Source organism: Dendrobates tinctorius, unplaced genomic scaffold, assembly GCF_039654945.1.
Source record: "Dendrobates tinctorius isolate UK_male_01 unplaced genomic scaffold, ASM3965494v1 ptg000024l, whole genome shotgun sequence".
In the NCBI taxonomy this organism is placed as follows: domain Eukaryota; kingdom Metazoa; phylum Chordata; class Amphibia; order Anura; family Dendrobatidae; genus Dendrobates; species Dendrobates tinctorius.
Genome location: NW_027361692.1, coordinates 16,260,437 through 16,277,509, shown reverse-complemented (window position 1 = coordinate 16,277,509; position 17,073 = coordinate 16,260,437). Strand labels below are relative to the sequence as shown.

Below are 17,073 nucleotides of genomic sequence, written 5' to 3'. Positions count from 1 at the left end.
TGCTCCAGTGTGTTTTATGGTCTTTTTCATTAATAACATCGTTCAGAACAAAATAATACTATTTATGAAGTTCAATTAAAAGTTCAATATTGATTATCTATTTTCCTGCAGATTTATTTGGATGCTGGATCATATGATTCCTCTTCAGAATGAAGCCTGTTTTATTCTGGATCGTTTGTGTTGCTATGGTGCCTTGCTTATCTGCAATGGCAGTCAACAATAAGACAGGTACTCAATATTTATCCATTGTGTCTTGTTTTTTGTGCCATCATTTTGGAATGATTTCTGAAATATTATTACTATCTTAGATTCATGTACCACTCAGCCAAAGAGCGTAGTTAGACAAAATCTTACTGACTAAAAGTTTTCTATTTTGATTGCACGGCCTACTGTTCGGGCACGGACACCGAACATGGACTACAGCAGGACAAATGACAGCGTAAACCCACAATTGTGATTGGAGGTATAAAGTTTACCTCTGGTCATTAGTGTCGATTAGAGTTGAGCGATACCGTCCGATACTTCAAAGTATCGTATCGGATGGTATCGGCCGATCTTTAAAAAAGTATCGGTATCGCCGATTCCGATACTGGAAGTCCCATTCAAGTCTATGGGACTTCCGGTATCGGAATAAGAAAAACCCTTTCCTGCCCTTGTACAGCCTCTCTGGGGTCTGTACGGGCCTTTCGGGGGGCTGTGCCGGCCTGCCAGGGGGTCTGTGCAGGCTCCGGTGGTCTGTGCCGGCCTGCCGGTGGTCTGTGCAGGCTCCGGGGGGCTGTGCCGGCCTGCCGGGGGGCTGTGCCGGCCTGCCGGGGGGCTGTGCAGGCTCCGGGGGGCTGTGCCGGCCTGCCGGGGGGCTGTGCCGGCCTGCCGGTGGTCTGTGCAGGCTCCGGGGGTCTGTGCAGGCATCGTCCGATGGGACTACAAGTCCCATCGGGCGATGCCTGCTACCATGACAGTGATTGACACATTAGCCAATGATGGGACAGTAGTAGTTCCATCATCCGGCTAATGTGTTAAATGTAAAAAAAAAAAAAAAAAAAAAAATTACATGCTACATACATACAACATGCATACTACATACATGCTACATTCATACTACATACTACATACATGCTACATTCATACTACATAAATACTACATGCAACATACATACTACATATATACTACATGCATGCTACATACATACTGCATGCTACATACATACCACATATATACTACATACATACTACATGCATGCTACATGCATGCTACATGCTACATACATAACACATATATACTACATGCATGCTACATACATACTACATGCTACATACTCCGCCACTTAAAAAAAAAAAGTCCCTAGTCTCACTTTATGCCATTGCTGTGTGGGAATTTCCCACGCAGCAATGGCATAAAGTGAGACTAGGGACTTTTTTTTTTTAAGTGGCGGAGGAATACAGTGCGGAAGGATACCTACCTTCCGTCATTGGATTCCTGCAGCCCGTAGAGAACGGCAGCAACAGCTGATGCTGCAGTTCTCTACCCAAGATCGTCGTGGGACACACTCGTGGACTGCTTCGGATCGTGGGTGAGTATTTTTGTGGTTTGTTATGTTATTATTTATTCCGGAAAAGACAATGGCTTCGGGGAACAATGTGACAAGTATTGGTAAGTATGTTACTCTATGTTATATGTACTGTATGTCTATGTATGTATTGTATGAATGTATTGTATGTATGTAGTATATATGTGGTATGTATGTAGCATGTAGTATGTATGTAGTATGTATGTAGCATGCATGTAGCATGTAGTATGTATGTAGCATGCATGTAGTATATATGTAGTATGTATGTAGCATGCAAGTAGTATATATGTAGTATGTATGTAGCATGTATGTAGTATGTATGTGGTATGTATGTAGCATGTAGTATGTATGTAGCATGCATGTAGTATATATGTAGTATGTATGTAGCATGTAGTATGTATGTAGTATGTATGTAGTATGTATGTGGTATGTATGTGGCATGTAGTATGTATGTAGCATGCATGTAGTATGTATGTAGCATGCATGTAGTATGTATGTAGTATGTATGTAGTATGTAGCATGTATGTAGTATGTATGTGGTATGTATGTAGCATGTAGTATGTATGTAGCATGCATGTAGTATATATGTAGTATGTAGTATGTATGTAGTATGTATGTGGTATGTATGTAGCATGCATGTAGCATGCATGTAGTATGTATGTAGCATGCATGTAGTATGTATGTAGCATGCATGTAGTATGTATGTAGCATGCATGTAGTATGTATGTAGTATGTATGTAGTATGTATGTAGCATGCAGTATGTATGTAGCATGTATGTAGTATGTATGTAGTATATATGTAGTATGTATGTAGTATATATGTAGTATGTATGTAGCATGTAGTATGTATGTAGCATGTAGTATGTATGTAGCATGCATGTAGTATGTATGTAGCATGTAGTATGTATGTAGCATGCATGTAGTATGTATGTAGCATGTATGTAGTATGTATGTAGTATATATGTAGTATGTATGTAGCATGTAGTATGTATGTAGCATGCATGTAGTATGTATGAAGTATTTTTTTTTTTTTTTTTTTTAACATTTAACACATTAGCCGGATGATGGGACTACTACTGTCCCATCATTGGCTAATGTGTCAATCACTGTCATGGTAGCAGGCATCGCCCGATGGGACTTGTAGTCCCATCGGACGATGCTTGCACAGACCCCCGGACATCAGCACAGCCCCCCGGCAGGCCGGCACAGCCCCCCGGCAGGCCGGTACAGACCCCCACAGGGTGCACAGACCACCGGCATGCCAGCACAGCCCCCCGGCAGGCCGGTACAGACCCCCACAGGGTGCACAGACCACCAGCAGGCCGGCACAGCCCCCCGGCAGGCCGGTACAGACCCCCACAGGGTGCACAGACCACCGGCAGGCCGGCACAGCCCCCCGGCAGGCCGGTACAGACCCCGGGCAGTCCACACAGCCCCCCGGCAGGCCGGCACAGCCCCCCGGCAGGCCGGCAGAGACCCCCGGAAGGCCCGAAATGACGGCGCATCATGATGCGCACACACCGCGCATCATGATGACGTCAGTCTGTCAATCAACTTTGAACTTCCGATTCCGATGCCGAATTCCGATATTGAAAAAATATCGGAAGTCGGTATCGGAATTCCGATACAGCAAGTATCGGCCGATACCCGATACTTGCGGTATCGGAATGCTCAACACTAGTGTCGATTGATGAGACTACTGCTCCCATTAGTCAATGCCTGCTGCCTCTAATTACAGTGAGAGCAGGAGCAGCTGATGGGATCATTCATCAGCCGACACCTGCACTGTAAGTAATGAATTTAAAAAAAATGGTGTGTGTTCCCCTGTATTTTTGCTAACCAGCTAGGCAAAACTCACAGTTGGGGTCAGTTTGGTTATCAAGAATAGAGGGGTCACCACACACGTATTTCTTATTATTTTTATAAATAATTTAAAAAATGGCATGAGGTCCCCATCATTTTTGACAACCAACCTTGCTGAAGCAGACAGCTGGTGGCTGGTATTCTCAGGCTGGTAAGGGGCCATGGATATTACCCCCCAGATGCCCAGAAAAGGCGCATCTATTAAATGTGCCAATTCTGGTGCTTTGTCTGGCTCTTCCCACTTGCCCTGTAGTGGTGGCATGTGGGGTTCATATTTGTGGGGTTGATGTCACCTTTGTATTGTCAGGTCATATCAAGCCATCGGATTAGTACAAGACACCTCTCCATTACTAATCCTATAGTTATATTGTGAATAAACACACAGGCAGATTAAAATCTTTTATTTGAAATAAAACAAATCACTTTTCCAATTTTATTTAAAAATAACAAACACAGATATACTTACCTAACACTTAATTCCAATGAATCCCTCGTCGTCTCCTGTAATAAAACAAAATAAAAAACAACAATATCCCTCACCTGTCTGTTGTTCTGTCCCATGCTGAAATCCTTGTCTGGGGGACAAACAGCTTTCAGCCTGGATGATGCCAAGATGCGACTATCCAGGCTGAAAACCACTGTTGAATGAGCTGCTGCTCTTGCAGTATCAGTGACTAGCGGTGATATCATTGAAGCTACTGCTGGTCACTGAGGCTGCCTTTCCATCTGTGCTGAACTGCAGTGACCATGGTGAGATCCCCGCTGGTACCGTGAGAAATTCTCACTGTGCAGATGCAAGTTCACTGCAGTTCAAATTCACCGTAGTCAAATTGGTGAGCTCACCTATTGGGGATCTCACCGCAGTTCAGCCTGGCTGGGAACTCAGCCTCAGTGACTGGAAGTAACCTCGATTCTTTAACTGCTTCAGGCTTCTAAAGCTGTGTAGAGACTAAACAGTGACTGGTTCACTCTTCTTGAGCTTCCACTTGGAAGCTGTAAATATGCTATATGGAGTTAAACTTGTCACCTTCAGAAAAGACTCTTAAGGAAAAACACTACCGACATGTTACTGGAGCACCTTCTGCAAAAAATGAAGTGGGTACAGTCAAGTCAAAAAGACGTGTGCACAAATGCTTTAGGACTGTGGGAAAATAAAAATTAAAAATATGTGGAACATCCTAAAATTTCTGTGTAATGCAGGCTTTGTGTGAGTGTAAATATAAAAACTAGCCAAAAAAGCTAGTCATTTCCCTTTATTATTTATAAAGTATGTGGACTATTTATAAGCATGCCTGAATATAGAACCTTTGGGGCAATTTGCAAATTTAGACCCTTAAAAAGTGGCACTTAATTGGATTTATCCCTTATAGATAACCAGCTGCAGAACTAGGATTGTGCTGGGATTTTTCTCTGCCATACTTTACCATTACAGAATCATTTTTTTCTTATCCTTTGGAAATAAACACATCCTACAGCATACTGTTGTGGACATATCTCAAGCAGCTACGATGTTAAAATAAATTGAATAACAATATTATATTGGAATGTGTTCTAAAATGTCAAAATGACCATCTATTCTGCTTGTCTCCCATACCAGAGGATTCATGCCTGCATTAAGCATTTTTCTCTTTTTATGTGACTAATAAGCCGGTGTGCCATGATGGATTAACATTGAGGATGTCTGTGGATAACAAGCTGAATATGAATGAACTGTGCCAAGCAGCTGCTGTTAAGACTGCTGTAGAGCTATGATGTAATAAAAAGGGAAAGACGGCTGGGAGGAAAATCGCTCTATAGTGGTCTAGTGATATTGCCTATTAGGGTAACTGATGATGTAAAGCAAGGTATTAGTGTTTTACCATAAAATAAATGACAAGATTTGTAATAGACCACACTGTAATATACATATATTATCATTAATTATATAATAAAGTGGGTTTATATTGCTTTGACATTGTTGACATTTACTGAATACAATTTATGAAATACAATATATTTAGTTATGTATTTTACAGACAACTTACTCTTGAATTTACTGTGATAGATTTGTAGTTTAAAAAAAGTTTTTTTAAAAACTTAACTAGCTTGAAAATTCACACCCTTTTATTGTCCCTTTATAGTCCAGCCCATACCTTAGGTGTCCGCCCCTCAGGTCCATCAGAGAGCCGTGAACCAGGACTTGCTGCAGGGTTCCTCACAGACACTTTAGATGGGCTCACCTACAGCATTACATGACTACTGATTGGCTATGTGCAAGCTGCTACTAATGATGATTTTTAACCTTGCTTAAATAAATCACCTGACGAACTTAAGTTTTGCTTGTTTGTTGGATAGTTGCTGACCTATTTAAACAGGTTGATGGTAGGGAACAAGCTCATTTCCTATTTATTGGCTCATCTCAACAGCAAATAGACTGTGGAAAACAGGAGACCTGAATGCACGAGTGGCAGCAAGATCAATAAATAAATGATCTGCATTCGTATATTTAACTATATGGTTGCTATGTACAGAGGAATATTTATATTTGACCACAGAATACCTTTAAAGTGGTTTTCCATTTTTTTTTGTCTGCAAGTATCGTGTCCCTCAAACCCACCCCTTTTCTCAAATCATCACTGCTATGACCAGTGATTGACTGGAGTGGTCACATGCAAAGCTGTGACATCACCACTGCAGTGATGTTAATGCTGTCTTGGTTGACCTTACTGCAGTGGTAATGTCACACAGCATGTGACCACTAGAACCAATCACTGGTCACAACAGTGATGCAAATGGCAAAACACTTTAGGGACATATTCTGTTACGTTTATTATATGTTTGTGTCCAGTCCGAATGCAAAACAGATAGCATGCAACAGCAAATGATCAAATGCAATTCAATGGAATACTTCACATAAAAGTTCTTACACATAGACTGATGGTCAGTGTGAAAAAAATTGCAGCATTCAGTTGTCTGCTCCGTTTTTTCTAATCAGCCAATGTATTTGACTTAGCATTTTATTTAAAGGGAATCTGTCACCTCATTTTATTTAAATTACTTGTGTCCGGTCGTATGGGCGGTGTTTCGGTCCTTTCCTCCACTCCTCTTTGGCCTCTGTCCAAAATATTTCAGGGAATTTCCGTACTTGGCCTCCATATTACGTGCGTGTGCATTGCAATCTGTTCTCGTGCACGCTCAGTATGCTTTTCCCAACCGTGGGCAAAGCCGAAAAGCATTAGTGCGCATACGCCGGTGAACTATGTCCCGGAAGTATTTTGCTGTGTTCTGCAACATAGTTCACCGGCGTATGCGTACTAATGATTTTCGGCTTTGCCCGCAGTTGGGCAAAAGCATACTGCGCGTGCGCAAGTCCAGATTTCAATGCGCATGCACGTAATATGGAGGCCAAGTATGGAAATTCCCTGAAATATTGCGGACAGCGGCCAAGGAGGGGTGGAGGAAAGGACCCGAAACACCGCCCATCGGACTGGACCCAAGTCATTTAAATACTGCACCAAAATGAGGTGACAGATTCCCTTTTAAAATCAATGATGTATAAAACTATGCCATCTGGATGACAAACAGATGTAAGAAACATACATGCGGATGACATTCTTATGGCATACAGATGGCAAAACATACATTTTTCAATTTTTTTTCTAAAACATGGACAATTATTTATCTTCTCATTTGAATACTACCTAAATTGTTAATTTTTCTTTGTACAATTTGTAATTGATGTTATTTTAACACTAGTTTATAGCATTCTATTTTTAAATTCACCGTAAACACAGGGAAATGTCATTTTTTTTATATAGAATGGGTATGGAAAGTATTCAGACTCTTAAATTTTTCTCTCTGTTTCATTGCAGCCATTTGGTAAATTCAAAAAAGTTCATTTTTTGTCATTAATGTACACTCTGCACCCCATCTTGACTGAAAAAAAAGAAATGTAGAAAGTTTTGCAAATTTATTAAAAAAGAATAACTGAAATATCACATGGTAATTAATATTCAGACCCTTTGCTTAGTAATGAGTAGAAGCACCTTTTGAGCTAGTACAGCCATGAGTCTTCTGGGAATGATACCACAAGTTTTTCACACCTAGATTTTGGGATCCGTTGCCATTCTTCCTTGCAGATCTTCTCCAGTCCCATCAGATTGGATGGTGAACATTGGTGGACAGCTATTTTCAGGTCTCTCCAGAGATGCTCAATTGGGTTTAGGTCAGGGCCCTGGCTGGGACAGTCAAGAATGGTCACAGTGTTATTCTGAAGCCATGTCTTTGTTATTTTAGCTGTGTGCTTAGGGTCATTGTCTCTTTGGAAAGTGAACCTTTGGCCAAGTCTGAGGACCAGAGCACTCTGGAAGAGGTTTTCATCCAGGATATCTCTGTACTTGGCTGCATTCATGTTTCCTTCAATGGCAACCAGTCGTCCTGTCCCTGCAGCTGAAAAACACCCCCATAGCATGATGCTGCCACCACCATGTTTTACTGTTGGGATTGTATTGGGCAGGTGATGAGCAGTGCCTGGTTTTCTCCACACATACCACTTAGAACTTTCACCAAAAAGGTCTATCCTTGTCTCATCAGACCAGAGAATCTTATTTCTCATAGTCTGGGAGTTCTTCATATGTTTTTTTTTAGCAAACTCTATGCGGGCTTTCATATGTCTTTCACTGAGGAGAGGCTTCCATTGGGCCACTCTGCCATAAAGGCCCAACTGGTGGAAGGCTACAGTGATAATTGACTTTGTGGAACTTTCTCCCATCTCCCTACTGCATCGATGGAGATCAGCCACAGTGATCTTGGGGTTCTTCTTTACCTCTCTCACCAAGGCTCTTCTCCCATGATTGCTCAGTTTGGCTGGACAGCCAAGTCTAGGAAGACTTCTTGTGGTCCTAAACTTCTTCCATTTAAGGATTATTGAGGCCACTATGCTCTTGGGAACTTTGAGTACTACAGAATTTATTTTGTAATCTTGGCCAGACCTGTGCCTTGCCACGATTCTGTCTCTGAGCTCCTTGGCCAGTTCCTTTGACCAAATGATTCTCATTTGGTCTGACTTGCACTGTGAGCTGTGAGGTCTTATATAGACAGGTGAGTGCCTTTACAAGTCAAGTCCTATCAGTTTAATTAAACACAGCTGGACTCCAATGAAGGAGTAAAACCAAGGAGGATCACATGGAAATGGACAATATGTGGCTTAACCCCTTTCTGCCATCTGACATACTATCCCATCCATGGGACCCGCTATGCCCATGGATAGGTGGTGAGCACCGCTGATCGCGGCCTGGTGTCAGCTGATTATCACAGCTGACACTCGGCACAATGTGTCAGGGGCGGTCACGGACCGCCTCTGACATGTTAACCCCTGGCACACTGCGATCAAACATGATCGCAGTGTACCGGGGGTTTAGGGAAGCACATCGGCAGGGAGGGTGCTCCCTCCATGCTTCACTGAGACCCCCGCAGCAGCACCGGCATGAGGAAGCCTGCAGCACTGCCTGTGACAGATCGCTGATCTGTCATAGCGATCTGTGATGTGACAGATCAGCGATCTGTCACATGACAGTTATGCCCCCATTGGGACAATGTAATAAAGTTAAAAAAAAGGGTAAAAATAATTTATAAAAAAATCGCTAAACAAATTAAAAAAAAAAAATTCCCTACTACATTCATTTTTTGGAAATAAAAAAAAACAATAAAAGTACACATATTTAGTATTGCCACGACCATAACGACCCGCCCTATAAAACTGTCCCATTAGTTAATCCCTTTAGTGAAGCCCTTAAAAAATAAAAACAAAGCAAAAAATAATGCATTTTTATCATACCGCCAAGCAAAAAGTGTAATAACGCGCAATCAAAAAGACGGATGTAAATAACCATGGTATTGCTGAAAATGTCATCTTGTCCCGCAAAAAACGAGCTGCAATACAGCGTCATCAGTGAAAAAATAAATAAGTTATAGCTCACAGAATAAAGTGATGCAAAAATAATTATTTTTTATATAAAATTGTTTTTATTGCATAAAAGCGCCAAAACATAAAAAAGACATAAATGAGCTATCACTGTAATTGTACTGACCCAAAGAATAAATTGGCCTTGTCAATTTTACCGCACGCGGAACGTTGTAAACGCACCCCCCAAAAGAAATTCTTGAAATGCTGGTCTTTGTTCATTCTGCATCCCAAAAATCAGAATAAAAAGCGATCAAAAAATGTCATGTGCCCGAAAATGGTACCAATAAAAACGTCAACTCGTCCCGCAAAAAAAAAGACCTCACATGACTCAGTGGGTCAAAATATGGAAACATTATAGCTCTCAAAATGTGGTGATGCAAAAACTATTTTTACAATAAAAAGCGTCTTTTAGCATGTGACACCTGCCAAACATAAAAACCCACCATATATAGTAAATTAAACCCTCCATTATCACCCCCTTAGGCTGGTTTCACATTTGCGTTTTTTAGCGCTGGAAAAAACGCATACCTGCGCATGCGTTTTTTCCCCTATATTTAACATGGGTGCGCATACCTGCGCGCTTGTAAGCGCATGTATGCGATTTTCATGCACTGCGTTTTTTTGGGGTGTGCGTTGGTATTTTCCAGACGCAGCATGTTGCATTTTTTGGCCCTGCAAAAAAGTGCATGCGCACATATGCGCACGTTTTGCGCTAAAAATGGCCATTATAGCCTATGGATGCGCATATGTGCGCACTGGCATGCTCATGTATGCGTTTTTTTGCATATGCGTTTTTTTTTTAACCATGGAATTTAGGGGTTTGGGTTAGAGTTAGGGTTAGTTAAGGGGGTTTAGGGTTAGGGTTAGGGTCAGGGTCAGGGTTAGGGTTGGGGTTTGGGTCAGGGTTAGGGTTAAGTATGGTTTGGTTAAGGGTTAGGGTCAGGGTTAGGGTCAGGATTAGGGTTAAGTATGGTTTTGTTAAGGGTTAGGGTCAGGGTTAGGGTTAGGGTTAGGGTCAGGGTTAGGGTTAGGGTTAGGGTCAGGGTTAGGGTTAGGGTCAGGGTTAGGGTTAAGTATGATTTTGTTAAGGATTAGGGTCAGGGTTAGGGTCAGGATTAGGGTTAAGTATGGTTTTGTTAAGGGTTAGGGTCAGGGTTAGGGTTAGGGTTAGGGTTAGGGTCAGGGTTAGGGTTAGGGTTAGGGTCAGGGTTAGGGTTAGGGTTAGGGTTAGGGTCAGGGTTAGGGTTAAGTATGGTTTTGTTAAGGGTTAGGGTCAGGGTTAGGGTTAGGGTTAGGGTCAGGGTTAGGGTTAGGGTTAGGGTTAGGGTTAGGGTCAGGGTTAGGGTTAGGGTTAGGGTCAGGGTTAGGGTTAGGGTTAGGGTTAGTTAGGGTTTAGGGTTTGGGTTAGGGTTAAGTATGATTTGGTTAAGGGTTAGGGTCAGGGTTAGGGTTAGGGTCAGGGTTAGGGTTAGGGTTAGGGTCAGGGTTAGGGTTAGTAAAGTCATGGTTTGGGTAGTGTGAGGGGCCACCTAAAAATGTTGGAAAAAAACGCAAACGCGGTAAAAACGCACTAAAAACGCATACAAACGCATAAAAACGCTGCGTTTTTTTCATGCATGCTCATAAAAATGCTTGAAAAAACGCAGCAGTTGTACGCTTATGTATGCGTTTTTTCAATGCGTTTTTTTGCGGGAAAAACGCGCTGCAAAAAAAAGCAAGTGTGAAACTAGCCTTAGTTAGGGAAAAATAATAAAATTAAAAAAATGTATTTATTTCCATTTTCCCGTTAGGGTTAGGGCTAAGGTTAGGGTTAGGGCTAGGGTTAGGGCTGAGAATAGGGTTAGGGGTGTATTGGGGTTAGGTTTGGCGTTAGAATTGGGGGTTTCCACTGTTTGGGCACATCAGGTGCTCTCCAAACGCAACATGGCGTCTGATCTCAATTCCAGCCAATTCTGCATTGAAAAAGTCAAACGGTGCTCCTTCCCTTCCAAGCCCTGCTATGCGCTCAAACATTGTTTTACCCCCACATATGGGGTATCTGCCTACTCAGGACAAATTGCAAAACAACTTTTGGGATCCAATTTCTCCTGTTACCCTTGGGAAAATTAAAAAACTGGGGACTAAAAGATCATGTTTGTGGAAAAAATATGATTTTTTTTATTTTCACGCCCGGGCGTTATAAACTTCTTTGAAGCCCTTGGGGGTTCAAAGTGCTCACAACACATCTAGATAAGTTCCTTAAGGGGTCTAGTTTCCAAAATAGGGTCACTTGTGGGGGTTTCCACTGTTTAGGTACATCAGGGGCTCGCCAAAGACAACATGACACCCGCAGACCATTCCATCAAAGTCTGCATTCCAAAACGTCACTACTTCCCTTCCGAGCCCCGACGTGTGCCCATACAGTAGTTTTCTCCCACATATGGGGTATGAGCTTACTCACGATAAATTGGACAAAAACTTTTGGGATCCAATTTCTCCTGTTACCCTTGGGAAAATAAAAAAATTGGGGACTAAAAGATCATGTTTGTGGAATAAATATAATTTTTTTCATTTTCACGCCCGAGCGTTATAAACTTCTGTGAAGCCCTTGGGGGTTCAAAGTTCTCACTACACATCTAGATAAGTTCCTTGGGGGGGTCTACTTTCCAAAATGGTCATTTGTGGGGGGTTTCTACTGTTTTGGCACATCAGGGGCTTTCCAAACGCAACATGGTGTCCGATCTCAATTCCAGCCAGAAAAGTCAAATGGCGTTGCTTCCCTTCCGAGCTCTGCTATGCACCCAAATAGTCGTTTACAGCCACATATGGGGTATCAGCATACTCAGGACAAATTGCACAATAACTTTTAGGGTCCTGTTACCCTTGGTAAAATAAAAATTGGGGGTGAAAAGATCATTTTTGTGGAAAAAATATGATTTTTTAATTGTACGGCTGTACGTTATAAACTTCTGTGAAGCCCTTGTGGGTTCAAAGTTCTCACCACATATCTAGATAAGTTCCTTGGGGGGTCTAGATTCCAATATAGGGTCACTTGTCGGGGGTTTCCACTGTTTAAGCACATCAGGGGCTCTCCAAACATGACATGGCATCCGACCTGAATTCCAGCCAATTTTGCATTGAAAAAGTCAAACGGCGCTCCTTCCCTTCTGAGCTCTGCCATGCGCTGAAACAGTGGTTCCCCCCCACATATCAGGTATCAGCATACTCAGGAGAAATTGCACAATAACTGTCACGCTGCCTGTCATGCCACTCCTTCCTGGGGGTGTGACCTCGGGTTTGTCATCACCACCTCCGGTGCCGCGACCGCTCCGAGGGTCTCGTTGGGTGCACACGCGCACCTCTCGCTCCTAGCTCCGTGGTTGCACTATTTTCCAGTGTGCACGCGTGCTCTGCCCAGCTCTGTCTTTGGTCTTGTCCTCTCTATGATACTGGAGGACTTGACCCGGAAGTTCTAGGACTCAGGTGCTATATCAGGCTACCTCTTCCTATGGGAGGTGCCTGATTATTGTTGTACTTCCTGGCTTGGTCTGCTGTGTCCCCGCCTGGGTGTGCGCTGTATTTGGGTCCTCTGCCTTGTACTCTATTGTGCCTCTTGGCACACGCTCTGAACCTGCACTCTGCCTTGTACTCTATTGTGCCTCTTGGCTCATGCTCTGAACCTGCACTCTGCCTTATACTCTGCTGTGCCTCTTGCACACGCTTTGAACCTTCACTCTGCCTTGTACTCTTTTGTGCCTCCTGGCACACATTCTGATCCTGCACTCCGCCTTGTACTCCATTGTGCCTCCTGGCACACGCTCTGATCCTGCACTCTGCCTGGTACTCTGTTGTGCCTCCTGGCACTCACTCTATCCTGTACTCCGTTCCAGTACTCTGTTGTGCCTCCTGCACACCTGCTGTCTAGCTCTGCATTCTGGCGTGCTCCTTTGCACGCATCCCACTTTGCACGTTCCTGCAGACACACTCATTCATGTCTCCTGTGAGCCGGCTGCCAGGTGCCAGCAGTCGTGGTACCTAACCCCCTGGGGCTTGCCCCTGACACTCCCTGTATAGGAGGTGGTCCTCACTAGGTCAGTTCGCCCTAGGCGGGTTGGTGCCATGACCCACAGGGTCCACTCCTGGAGTCATCACAGTATAATCAGGCCATGGACTCCGCTGGTACCGCGGCGCCTGTCAAAAAGGAACTGGTGTCCCTCTGGGAGAGTAAGACTAGGATCGTGTCCTCTCTGAAATCTATGGAGTCCCACTTGTTGACCATTCAGTCCTCTAATCAAACTAGGATTATGGCCTTTTTGAAATCTATGGAGTCCCGTTTGTCGGCCATTCAGTCCTCTAACCCTGGGAATGCTTCCCAGTTGTCCAGCCTCCAGCAAGAACTCACGCAGCAACGCGACACCCATGTCCATATCCTCAATTATATGGTGTCGGTAGAGGATCGGCTCCTTCCATACAATCTGTTCCTGCACTGTCCTCAGCCCCGCACCTGCTGCCGCACTTATGCAAGCCACCCCGTTATAGTGGTGATCCTAAGTTTTGCCGTGGATTTTTGAACCAATGCCAGTTACATTTTGAGCTTTTGCCGCAGCACTATCCAACTGAGCACGCTAAGATAGCCTTATTTGTTTCCCACTTAGAGGGGGAGGCGTTAGCATGGGTGAATCCCCTCTGGGAGCGTAATGATCCACTCATCTCTCAGCTTTCCACCTTTTTGAACACCTTCCGCAAGGTGTTCGACGAACCGGGTCATCTGGCTTCCACCACCGAGTCCCTCTTTAACCTCCATCAGGGTACCCTATCGGTGTGACAGTATGCCATCTGGTTTTGTACCTTGTCCACCGAATTCGGTTGGAACAACAAGGCCCTCGTAGGGGTCTTTTGGTGTGGTCTGTCCGGTCAGATCAAAGATGAACTGGCAGGTCGGGACACCCCCACCTCTTTAGAGGTTCTGACCTCTCTGGCGACACCCATAGACCTGTGGTTCCAAGAGCGTGCCCGTGAATCAGCCAGAGAGAGAAGGCCTTCTCATATCCCTCGCTCCTGTCCCAAGAAGCCGGGAAACTTCTCTACCTAGGATTGGTAGGAGAGGCCTCCCTGGGTATACGTGACTCCTCTCCCCCCTGATCTTGTCTGTTCTGTTGCATGTGGACTCTAAGCACTATTCTGAAGAGGCGTTCTTAGACTTAGGAGTGGCAGGGAACTTTATTAGGCTCGAGGCGGTTAAAAAATACCGAATTCCTGTCAGATCCCTGGAGACTCCTCAGGTAATTGCTTCGGTCAATGGTAAACTCTTGCAGGAGACCGTTACCCATATCACCGAGGTGATTGAGATGCAGATTGGAGCTCTGCACTGGGAGAAGATTTCCTTTCATGTCCTGTCGACTATGTCCCACGGACTGCTTCTTGGTCTCCCTTGGTTACGAACTCATGAGCCAACCCTGGACTGGTGGTTGGGTGACATACTCCGCTGGGGGCCAATTTGTCAGGAGAAGTGCTTGTCGTCCGTCCATCCCATGAACTTTACCTGTCCGTCCTTGGCACCTGCAGGTCTGCCGTCGGCTTATTGGCCTTTCACGGATGTCTTCGACAAAAAGGAGGCTGAGACTCTGCCTCCTCATCATCCATATGACTGCCCGATTGACCTCGTTCCTGGCGCTACCCCACCCAGGGGCAGAATTTACCCGCTTTCACCTGCGGAAACCCAAGCTATGTCAGATTATGTCCAAGAGAATCTAGCCTGGGGTTTCAACCGCAAGTCCTCTTCACCCGCAGGACCAGGATTCTTCTTTGTCAAAGAGAAGGACGGCTCCCTCCATCCCTGCATAGACTATCGAGGGCTGAACGATATCACAGTCAAGAATAAGTACCCACTACCACTAGTCCCTGAGCTCTTTAACTGACTAAGTGGAGCACAAATTTTTACAAAGTTGGATCTTCGTGGGGCCTACAACTTAGTCCGCATTCGCTCCGGTGACGAGTGGAAGACCACCTTTAACACCCGAGACGGTCATTATGAGTACTTGGTCATACCCTTCGGCCTTTGCAACACCCTAGCGGTATTCCAGGAGTTCGTGAATGACGTCTTCCGGGATATGCTGTACTCCTGCATGGTAGTCTACGTAGACGATATTCTCATGTTTTCCCCTGATCACAGAAAAAACGTGCGCCAAGTCCTCTTGCGCTTAAGGGAGAACCGACTTTACGCCAAGCTTGAAAAATCTGTCTTCGAACAAACGTCCTTGCCATTCCTGGGGTACATTATTTCAGACTCTGGTCTATGAATGGATCCGGCGAAAGTGTCTGCCATTCTTGATTGGCCACGGCCCCATGGAGTGAAGGCAATCCAACGTTTCCTCGGCTTTGCGAACCACTATTGGCAGTTTGTCCCCCATTTTTCTTCCTTGGTTCATCCTATCTCTTCCCTAATCCGCAAAGGGGCTAACCAGAATGCTTGGTCCTCAGAGACAGAAGAAGCTTTCCAGGCCTTGAAACGAGCCTTCGCCTCGGCTCCAGCGCTTCATCGTCCTGAGGTTAATAGACCTTTCACCCTCCAGGTGGACGCATCTTCTGCCAGGGTCAGTGCAGTCCTTTTGCAGAGGTCATCTTCGGGACACCTACTTTAGTCACCTGTGGCTTCTTTTCTAAAAATTTCTCCCCGTCTGAGCGAAACTACTCCATCGGCGACAAAGAGCTGTTGGCCATTAAATTGGATTTGGAAGAATGGAGATACTTACTGGAAGGCACCATACATCCGTTCAAGATCTATACAGACCATAAGAACCTGGCATACATCCAGTTCGCTCAGAGACTCAACCACCAGCAAGCTAGGTGGTCCCTGTTCTTCACCCGCTTTGACTTTGCACTTCATTTTCGGCCCGGCGATAAAAACGTTAAAGCGGATGCATTGTCTAGGTCTTTCCAGTCGACTGAGGCTGAGGAAGAACCTTCCCATATCATTGACTCGTCTAAGGTGATTACCGTGGCTCCTACCAGGTTGACCATGTTACCTCCGGGAAGAACCTTTGTGGCTGAGAACAACCGGAGTCGAGTGTTGAACTGGGGACATTCGTCCAAAATTGCCAGCCACGTTGGTGTCAAGAAGACTCTTTCCTTGATTTCCCATTACTATTGGTGGCCTTCCTTTTCCCGGGATGTCAAAGACTTTGTGGCATCTTGTCCTTCCTGCGCTCAGAACAAAGTACCCAGACAGCCACCCTCTGGTCTTCTGCTTCCGCTTCCTGTACCTTCGGTTCCATGGCAGCACATAGCCATGGATTTTATTACCGATTTGCCTTGCTCCACCGGTTGCACGGTGGTTCTGGTGGTTATAGACCGATTCTCGAAGATGGCTCATTTCGCTCCTCTTCCCGGCCTACCCTTGGCTCCTGAATTGGCGAAGATCTTCATTTCCCACGTCTTCAGAATCCACGGTTTCCCGCTGCACATCGTATCTGACAGAGGTGTTCAATTCACGTCTCCGTTTTGGAGAGCTCTTTGTGGACTCATGAAGGTGACATTGGACTTCTCTTCCGCCTATCACCCCCAAACCAATGGGCAAGTGGAACGCACAAAACAGATCCCTACATCCTATCTCCGGCACTTTACTAATGCTCATCAAAACGACTGGGTCGGTCTACTTCCTTGGGCCGTATTTGCCTACAATAATCACTCTAGCGAATCGTCCACCAAGTCTCCCTTCTT

At 44.7% G+C, this 17,073-nt stretch overlaps 1 protein-coding gene across 1 annotated transcript in view; it reads left to right on the top strand.

Annotated features, from left to right (window-relative positions):
- Positions 1 to 17,073, top strand: part of COL19A1 (collagen type XIX alpha 1 chain) — a 1,445,738-nt gene that overhangs the window by 63,128 nt on the left and 1,365,537 nt on the right. Inside the window, exon 2 of the mRNA XM_073569423.1 lies at positions 112 to 228. Within this exon, the coding sequence (XP_073425524.1) occupies positions 150 to 228 (79 nt within the window). The 5' untranslated portion in view covers positions 112 to 149. The remainder of the gene's footprint in view (positions 1 to 111; positions 229 to 17,073) is intronic.